Here is a 21,745-nt window from a genome sequence, read left to right as displayed (position 1 = left end):
AAGGGTGGGACCTAATTCAATTTCCAACGTAACATGCTCTGAATACCACGGACATGTTACAAACCCACTGCAGTAATAACCAAACAAAACCATGTGTACGTGTTTACTAAAGGAATTATGCGTCACACCTAGAGTGAGCACATCTCGAGAGGCAACCTTTCGTACAAACCCACCGTGTGACTTATTTACCGACCTGTGTCTGTCCCTGTTTTGCTACGCTTTTACCATGTCGTAGGGTATATCCGTGGTCAGTGGACGGTTCTGAAAAGAAATGCGTTGTTTGCATCACGGAGCGGTGGCCAGGAAAGAAGTAAATCCAAATTGTTAGATGCTAACACCCCCCTTCAAATCAAAACGAAACATGATGTCAATGTTTGCGAGCACACGCTCCATTCTACTTCCTGTCTGCGGCAGCTTATAAATAAGTTGCACGACGGGTTACTATTATACTGCTAGACCGAGATACAAAATCTCGGTCTAGAAGCTGGGCTAAATAACATTCAAGATATAGCACAATGAATTGTGACGTTTAGTTAACAACTGAATCTGATTTGTTCGGTGCTGTTCCGACTGACAGTTTTTATATCAAGTTTTAGATAAAAAAAAGAAAGAAAGGTTACCTGTCTGAGAAGTGTTCGTTTTTTGAGGAGGGGTACGACTGGCAGTCGAAGTTGGAGAGAAAGCAGCCAATGGTCAGACATAGGAGGGAGGGGGGGGTTGGGGTCGAGTCGAGTGGGCTGGTTGTTGGGCAATTGGACGTCACTAGACACAGGATATCGTCTGGAGGAAGAGAAGAGAACCAGTAACAGGATGAGGAGAAGGTAGATCAATTTTCAATCAATTTTATTTTATATAGCCCTTCTTACATCAGCTAATATCTCGAAGTGCTGTACAGAAACCCAGCCTAAAACCCCAAACAGCTAGTAATGCAGGTGTAGAAGCACGGTGGCTAGGAAAAACTCCCTAGAAAGGCGAAAGCCTAGGAAGAAACCTAGAGAGGAACCAGGCTATGAGGGGTGGCCAGTCCTCTTCTGGCTGTGCCGGGTGGAGATTATAACAGAACCATGCCAAGATGTTCAAAAATGTTCATAAGTGACAAGCATGGTCAAATAATAATCAGGAATAAATCTCAGTTGGCTTTTCATAGCCGATCATTAAGAGTTGAAAACAGCAGGTCTGGGACAGGTAGGGGTTCCATAACCGCAGGCAGAACAGTTGAAACTGGAATAGCAGCAAGGCCAGGCGGACTGGGGACAGCAAGGAGTCACCACGGCCGGTAGTCCCGACGTATGGTCCTAGGGCTCAGGTCTCTCAGTTGGCTTTTCATAGCCGATCATTAAAGAGTTGAAAACAGCAGGTCTGGGACAGGTAGGGGTTTCGTAGCCGCAGGCAGAACAGTTGAAACTGGAATAGCAGCAAGGCCAGGCGGACTGGGGACAGCAAGGTGTCATCATGCCCGGTAGTCCTGACGTATGGTCCTAGGGCTCAGGTTCTCAGAGAGAAAGAGAGAACGAGAGAATTAGAGAGAGCATACTTAAATTCACACAGGACACTGGATAAGACAGGAGAAGTACTCCAGGTATAACCAACTAACCCCAGCCCCCGACACATAAACTACTGCAGCATAAATACTGGAGGCTGAGACAGGAGCGGTCCGGAGACACTGTGGCCCCATCCGAAGAAACCCCGGACAGGGCCAAACAGGAAGGATATAACCCCACCCACTCCGCCAAAGCACAGCCCCCGCACCACTAGAGGGATATCCCCAACCACCAACTTACAATCCTGAGACAAGGCCGAGTATAGCCCACAGAGGTCTCCACCACAGCACAAACCAAGGGGGGCGCCAACCCAGACAGGAAGATCACGTCAGTAACTCAACCCACTCAAGTGACGCACCCCTCCCAGGGACGGCATGAAAGAGCACCAGCAAGTCAGTGACTCAGCCCCTGCAACAGGGTTAGAGGCAGAGAACCCCAGTGGAGAGGGGAACCGGCCCGGCAGAGACAGCAAGGGCTGTTCGTTGCTCCAGCCTTTCCGTTCACCTTCACACTCCTGGGCCAGACTACACTCAATCATATGACCTACTGAAGAGATAAGTCTTCAGTAAAGACTTAAAGGTTGAGACCGAGTCTGCGTCTCTCACATGGGTAGGCAAACTGTTCCATAAAAATGGAGATCTATAGGAGAAAGCCCTGCCTCCCGCTGTTTGCTTAGAAATTCTAGGGACAATTAGGAGGCCTGCGTCTTGTGACCGTAGCGTACGTATTGGTATGTACGGCAGGACCAACTCGGAAAGATAGGTAGGAGCAAGCCCATGTAACGCTTTATAGGTTAACAGTAAAACCTTGAAATCAGCCCTTGCCTTAACAGGAAGCCAGTGTAGGGAAGCTAGCACTGGAGTAATATGATCAAATTTCTTGGTTCTAGTCAGGATTCTAGAGGCAGAATCAGGAGGGAGAAAGATTCAAACAGAAGGGAGAGTTGATAGGTTTTACATCATCCAGATATTATTCATTAGTGCAGATTAAGAAGACACAGGGAGAGAATGTCCTTTGGACTATTGAGATGTTCCATTTGTTTGTTTGTCACTCACCGTTTGCTGATTGACATGGTTGAAGTTTCACTCGCTGCAGTGATGGTAGGGATTCCAGAGGAATGGAGCTTTAAAAAACAAGGGCAACATCCTGCTTGTAATTGAGATATTATGCTATTTTTGTATTTATTAATTGTGCAATGTAAACATGGAAAATATCTGGTTCTCTTGCCTCCTGATGTGATTTTTGAAAGCTCAGCACGCATTTCTGTTGTTGCTGGGAGGAAGTTGTTTGACAGAGGCCCACACCATGGCAACCTATCATGAATGTAGTAATTCAGCAAGAAATCAGTTCATTTACACACACACACACACACTGATATTCAATGGGTACTGTTATTGCTCCTGAGTGGCGCAGTGGTCTAAGGCACTGCATCGCAGTGCTAACTGTGCCACTAGAGATCCTGGTTTGAATCCAGGCTCTGTCGCAGCCGGCCGCGACCGGGAGACTCATGGGCGGCGCACAATTGGCCCAGCGTCGTCCAGGGTAGGGGAGGGAATGGCCGGCAGGGATGTAGCTCAGTTGATAGAGCATGGCGTTTGCAACGCCAGGGTTGTGGGTTTGATTCCCACGGGGGGCCAGTATAAAACAAATATATATATATATATATGTATTCACTAACTGTAAGTCGCTCTGGATAAGAGCGTCTGCTAAATGACTAAAAATTTAAATGTAAAATTGCTAAAATAACCTCACTGCAACAGGGTTTCCTATGATCTACTAATACAATACAGGTCTTTCCCCTTATGCATTTCCCTGACTAGGCCTATAGTCTGAAACCAGCCTCTCTAATGGTAGACCCAGGTACAATCTGATCACTCATGATGACCAGAAGATTAATTAATGCAGTTCACCTTTTTCCCATTACATTTTACAGCTGATATAGCACTTGTCATAGGCTACTCAGTATAAGAGATAGCTATTTAAAAGCAACTGAATTTCTACAAAACACAAATAATACAATACAAAACAAAGCTTAGCTAGCTAGCTAACTAAAGAGATTAGGAAAAGTGGTCTTACCTCACAGTAGTGTTTGCATCCATCATTTGCAGTATCCATGCTTGCTTGCAGCACGCTCATGCTAACAGGTCTAACAGCGCCGGAAGAAGATGGCTGCCGTTTTACAGCCCTCTAACCAATTGTACTATTATGTGTGTTTTTCCGCGTTATTTGTAATTTATTTTGTACATAATGTTTCTGCCATCGTCTCTTATAACCAAAGAGAGCTTCTGGATATCAGGACAGCGATTACTCACCTCGTATTGGACGAAGACTTTTTCTTCAACGAGGCGTTCGCGAAGGATATTCTACAGACACCCAACAAGGCCCAGATCCCCGTCATTCGCGTGAGGAAGAGACGGAGATATCGTGGACGCAGATCCGGTGCCTTGTAAGGATCCGACGGCGAACGAGTAAACTGCCTCTCCCATCAATCCTATTAGCCAACGTTCAAGCTTTTGAGAATAAAATGGACGATTTAAGATTACGGTTATCCTACCAACGGGACATTAAAAACTGTAATATCTTATGTTTCACGGAGTCGTGGCTGAACGACAACAATGACAACATTCAGCTAGCAGGCTATACGCTACATCGGCAGGACAGAACGGCAGACTCTGGTAAGACAAGGGGCGGCGGTCTGTGTATATTTGTAAACAACAGCTGGTGCACAAAATCAAATACTAAGGAAGTCTCAAGGTTTTGCTCGCCTGAGGTAGAGTATCTTATGATAAGCTGTAGACCACACTATTTACCAAGAGAGTTTTCATCTATATTTTTCATAGCTGTCTATTTACCACCACAAACCAATGCTGGCATTAAGATTGCACTGAATGAGTTGTACAAGGCCATTAAATCAACAGGAAAACGCTCATCCAGATGCAGCGCTCCTAGTAGCCGGGGACTTTAATGCAGGGAAACTTAAATCCGTTCTACCTCATTTCTACCAGCATGTTAAATGTGCAACCAGAGGGGAAAAAACTCTAGACCACCTTTACTCCACACACAGAGACGCATACAAAGCTCTCCCTCGCCCTCCATTTGGCAAATCTGACCATAACTCTATCCTCCTGATTCCTGCTTATAAGCAAAAACTGAAGCAGGAAGCACCAGTGATTCGGCTAATAAAAAAGTGGTCAGATGACGCAGATGCTAAGCTACAGGACTGTTTTGCTAGCACAGACTGGAACATGTTCCGGGATTCTTCAGACAGCATTGAGGAGTACACCACATCAGTCACTGGCTTCATCAATAAGTGCATCGATGATGTCGTCCCCACAGTGACCGTACGTACATACCCCAACCAGAAGCCATGGATTACAGGAAACATCCGCACTGAGCTAAAGGGTAGAGCTGCCGCTTTCAAGGAACGGGACTCTAACCCGGACGCTTATAAGAAATCCCGCTATGACCTCCGACGAACCATCAAACAGGCAAAGAGTCAATACAGGTCTAAGATTGAATCATACTACACTGGCTCTGACGCTCGTCGGATGTGGCAGGGCTTGAAAACTATTACAGACTACAAAGGGAAGCACAGCCGCGAGCTGCCCAGTGACACAAGCCTACCAGACGAGCTAAACCACTTCTATGCTCGCTTCGAGGCAAGCAACACTGAAGCATGCATGAGAGCACCAGCTGTTCCGGACGACTATGTGATCACGCTCTCCGTAGCCGATGTGAGTAAGACTTTTAAGCAGGTCAACATTCACAAGGCCGCAGGGCCAGACGGATTACCAGGACGTGTACTCCGAGCATGTGCTGACCAACTGGCAAGTGTCTTCACTGACATTTTCAACATGTCCCTGACTGAGTCTGTAATACCAACATGTTTCAAGCAGACCACCATAGTCCCCGTGCCCAAGAACTCTAAGATAACCTGCCTAAATGACTACCGACCCGTAGCACTGACGTCTGTAGCCATGAAGTGCTTTGAAAGACTGGTCATGGCTCACATCAACAGCATAATCCCAGAAACCCTAGACCCACTCCAATTTGCATACCGCCCCAACAGATCCACAGATGATGCAATCTCTATCGCACTCCACACTGCCCTTTCCCACCTGGACAAGAGGAACACCTACGTGAGAATGCTATTCATTGACTACAGCTCAGCATTCAACACCATAGTGCCCTCTAAGCTCATCACTAAGCTAAGGATCCTGGGACTAAACACCTCCCTCTGCAACTGGATCCTGGACTTCCTGACGGGCCGCCCCCAGGTGGTAAGGGTAGGTAACAACACATCTGCCACACTGATCCTCAACACGGGGGCCCCTCAGGGGTGCGTGCTCAGTCCCCTCCTGTACTCTCTGTTCACCCATGACTGCATGGCCAGGCACGACTCCAACACCATCATTAAGTTTGCCGACGACACAACAGTGGTAGGCCTGATCACCGACAACGATGAGACAGCCTATAGGGAGGAGGTCAGAGATCTGGCCGTGTGGTGCCAGGACAACAACCTCTCCCTCAACGTGACCAAGACAAAGGAGATGATTGTGGACTACAGGAAAAAAAAGAGGACTGAGCACGCCCCCATTCTCATCGACGGGGCTGTAGTGGAACAGGTTGAGAGCTTCAAGTTCCTTGGTGTCCACATCACCAACGAACTATCATGGTCCAAACACACCAAGACAGTCGTGAAGAGGGCACGACAAAGCCTATTCCCCCTCAGGAGACTAAAAAGATTTGGCATGGGTCCTCAGATCCTCAAAAAATTCTACAGCTGCACCATCGAGAGCATCCTGACTGGTTGCATCACCGCCTGGTATGGCAACTGCTTGGCCTCTGACCGCAAGGCACTACAGAGGGTAGTGCGTACGGCCCAGTACATCACTGGGGCAAAGCTCCCTGCCATCCAGGACCTCTATACCAGGCGGTGTCAGAGGAAGGCCCTCAAAATTGTCAAAGACTCCAGCCACCCTAGTCATAGACTGTTCTCTCTGCTACCGCACGGCAAGCGGTACCGGAGTGCCAAGTCTAGGTCCAAAAGACTTCTCAACAGCTTCTACCCCCAAGCCATAAGACTCCTGAACAGCTAATCATGGCTACCCGGACTATTTGCACTGCCCCCCACCCCATCCTTTTTACGCTGCTGCTACTCTGTTAAGTATTTATGCATAGTCACTTTAACTCTACCCACATGTACATATTACCTCAACTACCTCAACTAGCCGGTGCCCCCGCACATTGACTATGCAACGGTACCCCGCTGTATATATAGCCTCCCTACTGTCACTTTATTTTACTGTATATATAGCCTCCCTACTGTCACTTTATTTTACTTCTGCTCTTTTTTTCTCAACACTTTTTTGTTGTTGTTTTATTCTTACTTTTTTGTTTAAAATAAATGCACTGTTGGTTAAGGGCTGTAAGTAAGCATTTCACTGTAATGTCTGCACCTGTTGTATTCGGCGCATGTGACCAATAAAATTTGATTTGATTTGATTTGATAGCTAAATCAAGTTTTGCAAGCAAGTAAACGTCAATGACCATGCATGGATCATGTTTTGTACTTTATCCACTAATAAATCAGTGAGATTTAAAGCTAAAAAAATATCGTAAATAAACTATTACAATGATCGCATTTTCCCCTGTGTTTTGACTGCACGCACCTCAGAACAATCAGAACATAACAACCAGCATAACAACGAACGCTATCGATTTTTTTCTTTCATTACGTAGACTGGGCAGAATTTGGCATGTTCTAGCAATGGCCCTAGCAACAGATGCTAATAGCACAGATAGAACAATGAGACAGATATTTCACCGGATGTATAAATGTGAAGCATCCGCTTGGCGTTTCCACTCACTACCAAATATGGCAGTGGGAGAAGATGGAACGACATTCTGCTACTTTTCTCATCGATTAAACATTTGATCTCAATACAGTTTTCTGTTCCCAAAACCACAATCTGTTACGAACAGAGTGGACAAAGTATTGTAGACTTTACCTTTTGCCAAAGTAAAAAAAAAAAGAAAAAAAGGCATTGTTTAGAAGGAGTGCAAAGGCGAATTGAGTTATTGCACACGTGCACTTCAGAGTAGGCATTCCCTAACGGAAATAGGCAAACGTGTGCTAGAACGCGCCAATAGGATCTCGCTAGCTCGTGCTTGGCTCTGCCCACCTCCTTGCTTGTTCTGCCCACTATGACTAATTTGTTCCCATTTGAAACGACAGACTATAGCCTATCTTGTTTTAGTTATAAAAAACGTTGCTAATTGCTTATCGAATCCCATTGTGGAGGAGGGAGGGTGACACTATTTGGCATGACAGGCCCATTCCAAATATGTTCAGCCTCCTGAAGGGGAGAAGGCATTGATGTGCCTGCATGACTGTTTTGCTGTGTGTGGACCATGTTATTCCTTAGTGATGTGGACACAGAGGAACTTGAAGCTCTCAACCCTCTCCACTACAGCCCTGTCGATGTGGATGGGGGCGTGCTCGGCCCTCCGTTTCCTGTAGTCCACGATCAGCTCCGTTGTCTGCCCCTTAATAAAATGAATGTCTATACGGTGGTGACCTGGTCCACATACGACGACCACACACACACAGAAAATCTTAGGCTATGTTAAACTGAGGAGTGGTCAACTGACCCTCTCCACCCCTTGCCTATATTAGGGTGACAGTGACAGCATGGTCAAGGATGTCCCAGTCCCAGACTAGTCAACAGGTCAGCAGGACTAATCTCATCAGCCAGTAGGTGGACACCTGCTGTACACACTTACTGGTAGGCATAATCATCTTACTCTCACTGACACACACACACACACACACACACACGAGTCCCTGGACTTGAGGTAGTTACTTACAGACAATTCCTGGCCCTGTTGCATGTTAATTCAATGTTTTTCATTTGGAAGCGTCATTATCTAACCTCCTTTTTTTCTCTGGCTGAGAGAGAGCATCAATGGTTTCTGGAGGATGAGAAAATATGAGAAAGGAGGATTAATGCTTGCCTGATGACTCATTCTGAATTTAATTCCGCTTCTCAATCGACCGCGCCATACATTGTCTGAAACTGCCATCCTAGAAGTTGTTGTGCTGACGTTAAAATGAGGGGCATTGTACGAAACAAATTAATCAGCGATTGGATGTTCTCTAATCAATCAGAGTATCAAAGTTGATAACGTCATCATATAGGCCGGGTCTGGTCCAACCCACCGGTTTCTGGGACCAATCAGATCGTTCAGAATGTGTTTGCATTCTAGAAGACGTCAGGATGGGAAGCAAATCCAGACTCATCGTGGAGAAGAAATACTAGTGGGCGTGGCGTTTGGCCAGAGCAATGTGGATGGGTAGTCAGGCTAGATTAATGCCGTCTTCAGGCAGACAAAAAAAGGAATCATAAATCCAGCACTGGATTGAACTGGCATCATGTCTCTTTCTCCCTTTCCCATTTCCTCTCCACCTCTCACTTTCTCTTGCTCACCCTTTCTCCCTCTCGCTACCTCTGGCTCTGATGACGTACAGACTCAGTTCTGGTCAGTGGACAAGCCTGCCCTCACTCATCCACAAAGACAGACAGACGTGTCATCATCACCTCCCGAGAGAGAGAGAGAGAGAGAGAGAGCGAGAGCGCGAGCGAGCGAGAGCGAGCGAGCGAGCGAATTCTCCATTAGCGCTATAGATATACAACGTAAAACACCAAATAATGCATGCAGAGCAGAATTAGGCCGATACCGGCTAATTATCAAAATCCAGAAAAGAGCCATTAAATTCTACAACCAGCTAAAAGGAAGCGATTCCCAAACCTTCCATAACAAAGCAATCACCAACAGAGAGATGAACCTGGAGAAGAGTCCCCTTAGCAAGCTGGACCTGGCACTCTGTTCACAAACACAAACAGACCCCACAGAGCCCCAGGACAGCAACACAATTAGACCCAACCAAATAATAAAAAAAAAAAAAAAAAGAGAATTACTTGACACATTGGAAAGAATTCTGAATGCTGTTTGGCCCTAAACAGATAGTCAAAACGTTCAGGTATTCCGCCACTGTGTACTATGTACAGACTCAGTGAGCATAGCCTTGCTATTGAGAAAGGTCACCGTAGGCAGACCTGGCTCTCAAGAGAAGACAGGCTATGTGCACACTGCCCACAAAATGAGGTGGAAACTGAGCTGCACTTCCTAACCTCCTGCCAAATATATGACCATATTAGAGACACATATTTCCCTCAGATTACACAGACCCACAAAGAATTCGAAAACAAATCCAATTTTGATAAACTCCCATAGATGTTTGGTGAAATACCACAGTGTGCAATCACAGCAGCAAGATTTGTGACCTGTTGACACAAGAAAAGGGCAACCAGTGAAGAACAAACACCATTGTAAATACAACCCATATTTATGTTTATTTATTTTCCCTTTTTTACTTTAACTATTTGCTCATTGTTACAACAATGTATATAGACATAATGACATTTGAAATGTCTTTATTCTTTTGGAATTTGTGTGAGTGTAATATTTACTGTTTATTTCACTTTTTTTTATCTATTTCACTTGCTTTGGCAATGTAAACATACAGTCGTGGTCAAAAGTTGAGAATGACACAAATACTAAATTTTCACAAAGTCTGCTGCCTCCGTTTTGATGATGGCAATTTGCATATACTCCAGAATGTCATGAAGAGTGATCAGATGAATTGCAATTAATTGCAAAGTCCCTCTTTGCCATGTAAATTAACTTAATCCCAAAAAAACATTTCCACTGCATTTCAACCCTGCCACAAGGCTGGAGATCAATCTGTCATGCTGATTGAGTTTGAATAACAGACTGGAAGCTTTAAAAGGAGGGTGGTGCTTGAAATCATTGTTCTTCCTCTGTTAACCATGGTTACCTGCAAGGAAACACGTGCCGTCATCATTGCTTTGCACAAAAAGGGCTTCACAGGCAAGGATATTGCTGCTAGTAAGATTGCACCTAAATCAACCATTTATCGGATCATCAAGAACTTCAAGGAGAGACGTTCAATTGTTGTGAAGAAGGCATCAGGGCGCCCAAGAAAGTCCAGCAAGCGCCAGGACCGTCTCCTAAAGTTGATTCAGCTGCGGGATCGGGGCACCACCAGTGCAGAGCTTGCTCAGGAATGGCAGCAGGCAGGTGTGGGTGCATCTGCACGCACAGTGAGACTTTTGGAGGATGGCCTGGTGTCAAGAAGGGCAGCAAAGAAGCCACTTCTCTCCAGGAAAAACATCAGGGACAGACTGATATTCTGCAAAAGGTACAGGGATTGGCCTGCTGAGGACTGGGGTAAAGTCATTTTCTCTGATGAATCCCCTTTCCGATTGTTTGGGGCATCCGGAAAACACCTTGTCCGGAGTAGACAAGGTGAGCGCTACCATCAGTCCTGTGTCATGCCAACAGTAAAGCATCCTGAGACTATTCATGTGTGGGGTTGCTTCTCAGCCAAGGGAGTGGGCTCACTCACAATTTTGCCTAAGAACACAGCCATGAATAAAGAATGGTACCAACACATCCTCAGAGAGCAACTTCTCCCAACCATCCAAGAACAGTTTGGTGACGACCAATGCCTTTTCAAGCATGATGGAGCACCTTGCCATAAGGCAAAAGTGATAACTAAGTGGCTCTGGGAACAAAACATCGACATTTTGGGTCCATGGCCAGGAAACTCCCCAGACCTTAATCCCATTGAGAACTTGTGGTCGATCCTCAAGAGGCAGGTGGACAAACAAAAACCCACAAATTCTGACAAACTCCAAGCATTGATTATGCAAGAATGGGCTGCCATCAGTCAGGATGTGGCCCAGAAGTTAATTGACAGCATTACATTTTACATTTTAGCATGCCAGGGCGGATTGAAGAAGTCTTGAAAAAGAAGGGTCAACACTGCAAATATTGACTCTTTGCATAAACTTAATGTAATTGTCAATAAAAGCCTTTGACACTTATGGAATGCTTGTAATTATACTTCAGTATACCATAGTAACATCTGACAAAAATATCTCATAACATTGAAGCAGTGAACTTTGTGAAGACCAATACTTGTGTCATTCTCAAAACTTTTGACCACGACTGTACAATGTTGGGGTCAAATCAATTTCTTTGTCCATTAAAATAACATAAAATTGATCAGAAATACAGTGTAGACATTGTTAATGTTGTAAATGGCTATTGTAGCTGGAAACAGCTGATTTTTTATGGAATATCTACATAGGCGTACAGAGGCCCATTATCAGCAACCATCAGTCCTGTGTTCCAATGGCATGTTGCGTTTGCTAATCCAAGTTTATCATTATAAAAGGCTAATTGATCATTAGAAAACCCTTTTTCAATTATGTTAGAACAGCTGAAAACTGTTGTGCTGATTAAAGAAGCAATAAAACTGGCCTTCTTGAGACTAGTTGATTATCTGGAGCATCAGCAATTGTGGGTTCGATTACAGGCTCCAAATGGCCAGAAACAAAGAACTTTCTTCTGAAACTCGTCAGTCTATTCTTGTTCTGAGAAATGAAGGCTATTCTATGCGAGAAATTGCCAAGAAACTGAAGATCTCGTACAACGCTGTGTACTACTCCCTTCACAGAACAGTGCAAACTGGCTCTAACCAGTTCTTTCTAAAACAATGACATTTCTAAGTGACCCCAAACTTTTGAACGGTAGTGTATGTTTCCCATGCCAATAAAGCCCCTTCAATTGAATTGAATTGAGAGAGAGAGATGGAGATAAAGAGATGCATGCTTATAGATGGGTTGGTTGTTTAGCAAGAAAACCGAAATGTGCGCAACTATGGGGAAAAACAGACGGGGTTGGCTAAGATTGTTGACAACATGTAAACTACGCTATATTTAATCTCCAATGTTAATTGATAACAAAAATAAATCTGCACAATGAGCACTTGTTGTCTCTCAAATAAATCATTACAGTTGTTGGTTAGCTAGCTAGCCAATTTTGGCCATATTAGCATATACATGACATCAGTCAAAACACCTCAAAACAGCCACCTATGATTCCCCACATGACAGCTTCTTGTCATTGTTGCTAGCTATCTGGCCATCCAGAATCACAACACATGGACTTCTGACCCATTGAAGCGCTTGCAAAACTGCGCTACACCAATGAATATAGCTCTACATCGTAAACCTACAACACAAACCAAACACACACACACACCCAATATCATCAGCCTCTCTCTGACCAAACTAATATTGATTCATGGAATAGTCAAAACAATTACCTCATGGTCCCGCTTTCATTAGACTAGAATCAATGAGAAAATGAAATAGGCCTATTTCATCAACGATAAAGGCTTAGAGCACAATATTTTTGCATGTTTGTAATAAAATACATTCAATGCATGCCACTCTTCCTCTTTGTTCATATTGCAGTGTACACTATGCTATTTAGGAAGCAAAGGCATTCTTATCTGGATGGAAAAGAAAAGGCTGAGCCCTATGACCTACACATACAAACACACAAACATGGATTCATGAACATGAACATGCTCTTGAACACACAACAACATATCATAGACAGATGAACATGCATGCAGACACTCAGTAGTAGATAAATCCCTCCCTGGAGCCTTTAATGGGATTTTGAGAGTGTGGGTTGAACTTTCACACAGATAGAGAGAGGCAGTGTAGAGAGAATGAGGCAGAGGATAAGGATGAGGGAGAAAAAGTAAGGAAGAAAGTGAGGGGGAGAGAGAAAAAAAGGATAGAGGGAGATTTACAAGCACTTATAGACCTGGAGGCTGGAGAGAGGAGGGTCTGTTGTTGGCAGAGCAGCAGCCCAGAGAGATGAATGTGCCCTGTGGCATACAGTCACAGTGAACACATTACTGGCCTGATCCTACCAATTCAGTCCTGTCCTTACCACAGCTCTGTGCAAAGCACAGACCTCCAAAACACCGCCTTCTGTATGTACCTGACATAGAAACAGATGGACCCCTAATCTTTTAACACACACACTGACATTACCCCCTCATCTTAAGAGTGTTTTTGAGGTTAACAGCCTCCCGTCACTCTGACCTCGTAGCTAGGCTATTTAGTGTCTGAGACGGTGATGGAAATTAAGCTAGCGCACTAGCCCAAGGCTAGTTAGTACTTTTCAGACAGGGCTAGTAGAAATTGTGCCAAAGTAGCCCGGGATGCAGGTGAATTTTTGTATTTTCCATTATTGCATAGCAGATTTTGGACCAGGGCTAGTAGAAATGTTGGTATACTAGCCTGGCTGGCTAGTGCCCAAAATCCTTAAATTCCATCACTGGTCTGAGACATTATTCAGATGATTCTTTGGCTCTACATCCGAGACGGTGCAAATATTTTGGTGGCCCACAATGTCTAAAAACTATGTCAATGTTTAAAACAATGTTTAAATTACTAATAGGGAATTGACAAATGTTTACAACTAGGCTACCTCCCTCTGTGTGGTCTGATTGATGCTTGCAGTCACTAATCAGCTTTTTATTGCATCTGTACTTCTCTGTAGCGTTTTGTGATCTCACGCACCACTGTGAAGGGCACTGTACATTACTCAAAGAAGAATACAATTAGACTCAGTGGATCGACATGGGCCATAAGTAGAGCCAGGAGTTTTTTCTGCCCATATGACCTGGGCCCTGGAGTTTTCCCTGGGGAGCGCTTTCAGCAGGACGTTTTGGAACATTCAGATAGAAATAAGTAATGTAGGACAAACATGCCTCTCCAACATATTCATGGCATTTCTATCTGCAAGGCTCGACAACGTTTGGCAACTGAACATGGACCATGTCAGGTCACGTGGTCCAGCCTGACTTGGATCAATTCTGAAGAAAAGTAGCAACTGTCATCTAAATTGTTAAAACTTTTAAAAACAATTATAATAAATGCAACAGTTGGACAATGGATGAAGATACCCCCCCCCAAAAAAAAATAATTTCACATTTTTTTTCTTAGAATGCACTCATACATGCATTTTCTTATTGTATCAAGTATTTCAAAAATATTTTGTGCTAAAATAAATAAAATAATATGTGCCTAATTTGCATAAATACAGCATGTGTATTTGTATATGGATAAATTAACATAAAGGGGTGGGACAGGGCTGCAACCACCAAACATATGCTCTGTCTAAAGTACCTGCACTGTCTAGACTGCCTCATTAATTACTGCTGTTGTCACGTTCTCGTGCAGAAGTGTGTCAATAGCAGGCTACCCTCGGATTAAAAATCAACACGCTTGGCACAAGCATTTCGCTACACCCGCTATAACATCTGCTAAACACGTGTATGTGACAAATCAAATTTGATTTGACTAGATTACGCATATCTAAACATACTTTACATTTTTGCGAGATCAAACATAATATCACTATAATCCAAGTGTTCAAATTCGGAAGTTGCCTTCATTTCAGCGCATCTAATTTGTAAACATTTCAACTGTATTAAATTATTACTTTTTCCAATTCCACAAAAAATGTACATCCATCAAAATAAAATCACCTTTCTTCTCTTTCTTGTGATGTAATTATTGAGACGGTGCGTTAAATCCCTGAAGAAGCTTTAGTTCTTATAGATTCAATACAAAGACAATGTATTCCATTGAGCCCATTTTGTCGTAACGTTAAAAGGGAAAACTACAGTATGAAAAAGTCGCAGGAGTGAAATGGAAGCAATCAACCAGCGAGATTTAAGTGACAAATGGATTTTGCACCCCTCAAACACAGGAAATAGATGGCTGAAAAAGACAGATCTTCAGGTGGGCGGAGATGATGTTACTGCTGCTGATGTCATCATTGGAAGCCTTCAGGCTCCATATCCCAGAACAGGGGTCTTGCATAATAGTGCAGTGTCGTAATGGCTGAGTCATGGGATAACACAGCATCAGATGTTTAAATATGGAGATAGTACTACATGTTATACTGTGTAGTCTGACAACTGCAGAAGACAATATACCTATTCAACTGCAAACATTTGTTTTTCCATTGGTGGACACTCAGTGAAAAAGCACTGTTTGTGCACTCATACCCCAGCCTATGTGGCTAGTCTGAAATTGTAATATAGGCTATATTCAGGGTCAAATTCATGATGCGCCTTTATATGGGACAAGGCATTGATTGTTCATAGAGAAAGCAGCCAAACTTTCTGCTGGCATAGTCTGACAATCCCACATATGGAAGAAACAGACCTAGCGTTCTCGTAACAGGAAACAGTGTCAGTAAATGAAACTGAAGGTGTAGCTGTATAGGCTAGTAGCCTAGCGGTTAGAGCGTTGGGCCACTAACTGAACGTTCGCTGGTTTGAATACCTGAGCCGCCAAGGTAAAAACATCTGTTGATGTGCCCTTGAGCAAGGCACTTTACCCTAATTTGCTCCAGGGGCACCGTTCTACTATGTCTGACCCTGTAAAACAACACATTTCACTGCGCCTATTCAGTGTATGTGACAGTAAAACACTTTCCCCCCTTATTTTTTTGGTATTAACAGAGAAAGAGCAGTTTTTTTGTCAGGCCACAGACAGACTACAGTTCACCAAGTATTTTAGAATCCCATAGAACAGCAGATATGTGCAGCACTGAAATGCTTACATCTGACATACAGGAGGACCATGGTTTATAGTGACACACGGTTCAATCAATATAGTAACAATCACAGCATTCTATGACAAGGATTGGGATTTAAGCAACCACATTTAAATCCCATTTTAAACAACTTAGACAAGACGTTTCCAAGGGCAACCCCCTACATACATTTTACATCATCAACAAGCAGCTTGTTTACAGCTGACCACTACTATGGTAAACATTCCATAAGCTCCACTTCTCCAGTCCTGCAAATGAGCTGCCCAATCAAAGCTTCATTCCGTTCATGGCAATGACTGAGCAACAACAATCCGTGATAGGCTATTTGTGGATCAAATAAGAAATGTATTACATTTACTAACAAATAACATCTCACATAGCATTATCATTGAACCAAATTTCAACATAAATGCATTTTTATCAAATAGCCTACCAGCTGGCACAGTCACGATTCTGCTGATAAAAATACAACATATATGCTACCCTAAAATATGTAATGGACAGTTAATGTTCCACTAGCTAAATCGGATTGTGATGCTAGCAGAGAGGCACTATCAACAACAGTCTTTGCGAACGCTAAACTTGTATATTAATGACAAATATTCGCCTCTTGCCTTCTAAAAAAAAAGAGGCAATATGGCTCTGTTGTTGGAGACCTAGCCCTAGCCTACCTGAGGAGCTTGTTTACTTCCTCCGCTAGTTAGCCAACGCAACGCACTAGGGGCTGCAGCACACATCGTTGAAACTCCGTCATTGCATCCAGCATGAAATGACAAGTGCTACGACTCCATCGGCATTGAACCCTTACCTTCCCTGTCTCGCGTTGATCGTGGGCGGCAGGAAACTCTCATTGTCCAGGTTTGAAGGAGAGTAGTTGCTCGTTGCCAGCGTAGTTTCGTTTAATGTGCGTCTCTCAGCGGCGCTCAATGAAACTGAACGTAGATGGTGGAGAGGATTTCAGAGCGCGCAAATGCAGCAGCAGCAGATGCGCTACAACGGTTGCGTTTTAAGCACAGGCACGGGGTTAGGCTATGTGAGCCACTAGCTAGATTGTGTTTTACACTACCAGAAATTAATGATATTTTAAAATACAAATGTCGCTGTTTTTTTTTAACTAAGGTTGCTTTCAGATGAATCAAATCGGCAATGAGATCAGGGGTCACCACAAGAGTTCAGGGGTCACCACAAGAGTTGAGTGGTGATGAGGTCAGCAAGATTGAGAACGTTTGTATTTGTACACACACAATTCATGGGAAGTTTTAGTCAGAGTTAGATGGAGAATTGTACAGATTTTATTTTAGAAAGGGCTTGATTGAGCATTGCATTCTTCACTAAAACACCACTTTTTCAATGATGCATCATTATTTAACAATGAATTAATTCAAAAGCAAAGACAAACGTGAAGACTTCAAATAACAACATGCTTGTGAAAGCAGGAGGATATTTCTCCTCTCAAGCTGGTATCTCTACAGCCACTGCCCGCTGTAAGAATCCATCTCTGACTGGCTTGTGGTGTCATCTGCAGAGGAGAAGACAGACATGATGAGCTGCAGAACAGGCCTGACTTGACCCCAGGGTGAGCTGACATCACAGACTGTGGATGAGATGAGATGGAGAGAGAGATACAGTAGGCCTACCTTTATGATGCTGGAGGTGTTGACGTTTCTGAAATGTCTCCCTCTTTGCACTCAGGACCAGGTCAGACTCTACAGCAGAGGGTGAGCCCACCTATCATATGTGCACACACACACACCATTGTATCAACCACACATCGCCATACATTGGACATAGTCTACGACTTTGATTGACATGCCCCAGTCATTTTCTCTCACCGGTCTGAAACTGATGGTCTTTCTGATCCTCTCAGCGTGTGCACCTGCAGGAGGAGGGGGGGCGGGCATAGAGGGAGGTTGGGGGACCCAGGGTGGGAGAGGGCTCTTGGAGACATCTCGGGAGCTGACACTGCGTGTGAGGGGGGACGGGAGAGGAGGCAGAGGCCCCTTCCTCAGGGCCAGGGAGGTGGAGGTCCCTGTATATCTGTTGGGTAAGGTCTTAGAGGTTGGACCTGTGGCAGACACAAAAACAATTCTGTCCTGTGTTCTTCAAACCTGGCTCTGGAGACACACAGGGTGGGTGCACAGGCTTTTGTTCTAGCCTAGCACTAACACACCTGTTTCAACTAATCATCAAGGCAATGCAACAGATGATCCCTCCTAGCCAGCAGGGGGCCTACCTCTGTTGTACATGTCCCTGCTGACAGCTTCCAGGCCCCCCAGACTGTAGAAGAGGCTGCAGATGACTTTAGAGGTGTGTCTGGCCTCCTCCTCGTTTAGCCTCTCCATCCTGAGCTGCTTCCTCAGAGCAGGGTCCAGCTCACTAGTCTGCACACAAGTGAGGATGAGAATGCATGTGACATTACAATAGCATTGATGACTGTGATATAACAGATATAAATGTGCTATTAGAATTCTGTGAATTATTCTATGATGATCATAATACACTGTAGGATGAAAACCTTGTATTAAAAGCAGTAACTCTCATCAATGTACTCTGTACATTTCATGACTCTAGGACCAAGAAAATGTATTCAAAATAGCTTCTGAATTTCATAATTGTTAATTGGACATAAGAGGTTTTCATCCAACAGCGACATAATAATGGTTGTGTTATGGATGTGATAAAACAACAGTGGTGTCGGTGTTGTGCTCACACTGAGGCCTTGTTCTGGGTCCACTGCCACCTGGGACTCCTGTCTGTGGAGAAGAGAGAATATTAAATCAGTATTTATCTTTTACTCCATTCTAATGCAGCGTCATAAAATATCTCTAATAGTGAATTGTCTGAGTCTGTCTGAGCTCTAGTGTGCAGATGTACTATATTTCTCACTCTGACACATATGGAGATGGAGTGCTGATCTCAGATCTGCTCTGTTCCTGTTCACAGACACAGCCTGAGGAGGAGTCAGTACGGTTCAGCTGCACGCTAGCTCTGTCTGAGAGAGGGGGAGTAAGAGAAAGATTGGGGGGGTTCAGCAAAAGAGAGCAAAATATAAAATGTTATGGGGAGAAATAGAGTGAAAGAGGGAGACAGAGAGATTGGGAAGAGGGGACAAGGGAGAGTAAGAAAGAGAAGAGGACTGGCCTGCCTGAAGCTGAGAGAGCTTATTATAATGTAAATGTAATCTGACGTGTGTGTGTTTTTCTCTCCAAACCTGGGGCTTGTTGAATCTGTCTCTCCACGGCTGCACAGAACCTCTCTGCCTCTGCCTCATCTGCAAAGTTCAGGCCCGCCTGGCAGTCCTAAACAAACACACAGCCAGTGTGGAAGGTCATCAATGACCAGAACAATCACCCTTTCAGAGCTATGCTATTAGCCAAAGCCTTTTAAGAGCCAGTGATATTATGAACATGTTGCAGAACCAACCAACCAATGAACTCACATAACCCTGTAGGTCTAACCCTAACCCTAGCTCCACACCCTGGCTCAACCCTAACCCTAGCCATTAACCTAATCCCAACCCTAGCATAACGCTAACACTAGCTTAATATCCACACACCGGCTCAACCCTCAGCCCTAACTTCATATCCACACCAGGCTCAACCCTAACCCTAGCTTCATGTCCACATCCTGGTTCAACTCTAACCCTCAACCCTAACCCATTTAATAGCAGAATGGTTAATATGCCCTTAAAAGCTGTTCCATGAGCTGTTTTGTTGCTTTGGTCATCAGGGTTGAAACAGAATTATAGAGTTCTGTTTGATATGGGAATAACTTAACTCTTTAGATGTGATTTCTGGGCATGTCACTTACATTTGCAGGGAAGGTGTGGAAGTAGGAGTGGGGTGCTGAGTATCGAAAAGGAACATACAGCTCCTGTTCCCACAGCAACTTAGATCTCTGGTAGGTTAAAGGAGAAAGAGAGGAGATTAGATAATTAAGTGTACATAAAGTTGATTAGAGGTGCACAAGACACACTCCCCACCTCTCATCATGAGCCGTCTGGCTGTTACCAAGAACCACATACCGGATTTTTAACAGGGTCGTTAGCAATTGAGTTTTCATAGTATTTTCTGCGGCTACCTAGCTCAAATTCTAGATGTTGGATTAAAACGAGACTATAGCATCCATAAAGTGACCATTGGATTTACATTTTTGTTGTATTGACTAAATGTGTAGGTGCAACAGTTTTTATTAAATGTATAATTTATCTCACGAGCACACTTCCGTCCATTAAGAAACAACAATGTGCTACCTTTTTGTAGTATTTCTGACAATGCTAACAGTTTTTAGCCAAAGCTCATAGTTCTACCAGTGTTGCCAACTTAGCGACTTTGTCGCTATATTTAGCGAGTATTCAGGCCCCTCTAGCGACACATTTTCAAAAAAACGACTAGCGACAAATCTAGCGACTTTTTCTGGTGTTATTGGAGACTTTTGGAGACTCTGACGTGAAAGCACGTATCGTTCTTACTCTTCTCAACGAGCAGCGGGTGCTGCCGTGGGCCCCACCCCCGTGGGCCCCACCCCCCTCCCAAAGCACTCACAGGCGGCCCAGTCCTCGCGCAGCAGTCAGCTGTGTGTGTGCCTCTGTGACATAAGCTAAACATCTAGCTGGCTAGCTCATCATCTCTCAGTCTAAACTCAAAAATACAGAAAGGAGTGGGAATCAAACCCTGAATTCAAAGGCTGGTTGAAGCCGTTTATTAGAGATGATACACAGGCATACTGCCTGTATTGAAAGGCTGATTTCTACACCAAACTTAGTGATGTAAAAAAACACATGACAACTCAAAAAACAAAGCCTTATAACAGTTCCACCCAAAACAAGCTGCCATTTATGGTTTAAAAAAATTGACTCTGCAAAAAAGGCTGAGGCCACCATGACATTAGCTATCGCTGAACACTGTTCCATGCTGGCATGTGATCGCATTGGAGAAGCATGTAGAGCTGCTTTCTCAGACTCCACTGCTGCTACCCACTTAAAAATGCACAGGACAAAGTGCACAGAAATTATTAATTGTGTTTTAGCACCATACTTTCTGAAAAGGTTGGTTGCAGATGTGGGTGACCAGCGTTTCAGCCTCCTCCTCGATGAGTCCACGGATGTAAGTGTTCCTAAGTACCTGGGGGTTGTGATAAGGTACTTTAGTGACACCAAGCAGACAATTGTATCAACATTTCTGGGGCTTGTTGAGTTGGAAGGAGGAGATGCCAAATCTATAGCCCATGCTGTTGTGGCTTTCCTCGAAGTGTTGTCTTAAAAAAGAGAAACTCCTGGGGATATGGACTGATAATGCCTCTGTTATGACGGGGATTAACAATGGGGTCGATAAAGTGCTGAAGGAGGAGTATGGCCTCAAAGATCTGGTTCTTATTCGCTGTGTGTGCCACTCTCTGGACTCTGGACTCTTTGGACCAGTGGGAGGAGCTTAGGCTGCATTTCGCAGTCACCAAGTCCAGTGAACACTGCTACATGGCTGAGGTTTTATACTCCATGTACAGTGATCCTGAAAACATATTGTATCTGACTTTTATAAGTCAGTGCTGGGTGAGGTACAGTTGGCCATCAAGGCTTTTGAGGGAGAGCAAGTAGATCCTCTTAAGCTACTTGACAGCTT

At 44.1% G+C, this 21,745-nt stretch overlaps 1 protein-coding gene and 1 long non-coding RNA gene across 2 annotated transcripts in view; both read right to left on the bottom strand.

Annotated features, from left to right (window-relative positions):
* pfkfb4b (6-phosphofructo-2-kinase/fructose-2,6-biphosphatase 4b) overlaps positions 1–17,076 on the bottom strand; it is a 35,930-nt gene extending 18,854 nt beyond the window's left edge. Inside the window, exon 1 of the mRNA XM_041891323.2 lies at positions 16,936–17,076. Within this exon, the coding sequence (XP_041747257.1) occupies positions 16,936–16,978 (43 nt within the window). The 5' untranslated portion in view covers positions 16,979–17,076. The remainder of the gene's footprint in view (positions 1–16,935) is intronic.
* Positions 17,077–18,802: 1,726 nt separating this feature from the next.
* Positions 18,803–19,426, bottom strand: LOC121578823. The gene is made up of 3 exons (XR_006002828.1): positions 19,339–19,426; positions 19,014–19,119; positions 18,803–18,880 (listed from the first exon to the last, which is right to left on the bottom strand). It is a non-coding gene; the product is annotated as an uncharacterized LOC121578823 (long non-coding RNA).
* Between the last annotated feature and the right edge of the window lie 2,319 nt (positions 19,427–21,745).

The sequence above is a fragment of the Coregonus clupeaformis genome, chromosome 12 (assembly GCF_020615455.1).
Source record: "Coregonus clupeaformis isolate EN_2021a chromosome 12, ASM2061545v1, whole genome shotgun sequence".
In the NCBI taxonomy this organism is placed as follows: domain Eukaryota; kingdom Metazoa; phylum Chordata; class Actinopteri; order Salmoniformes; family Salmonidae; genus Coregonus; species Coregonus clupeaformis.
Note: the sequence above shows the minus strand (reverse complement) of the source record. Positions and strands in the feature narration are given on the sequence as shown.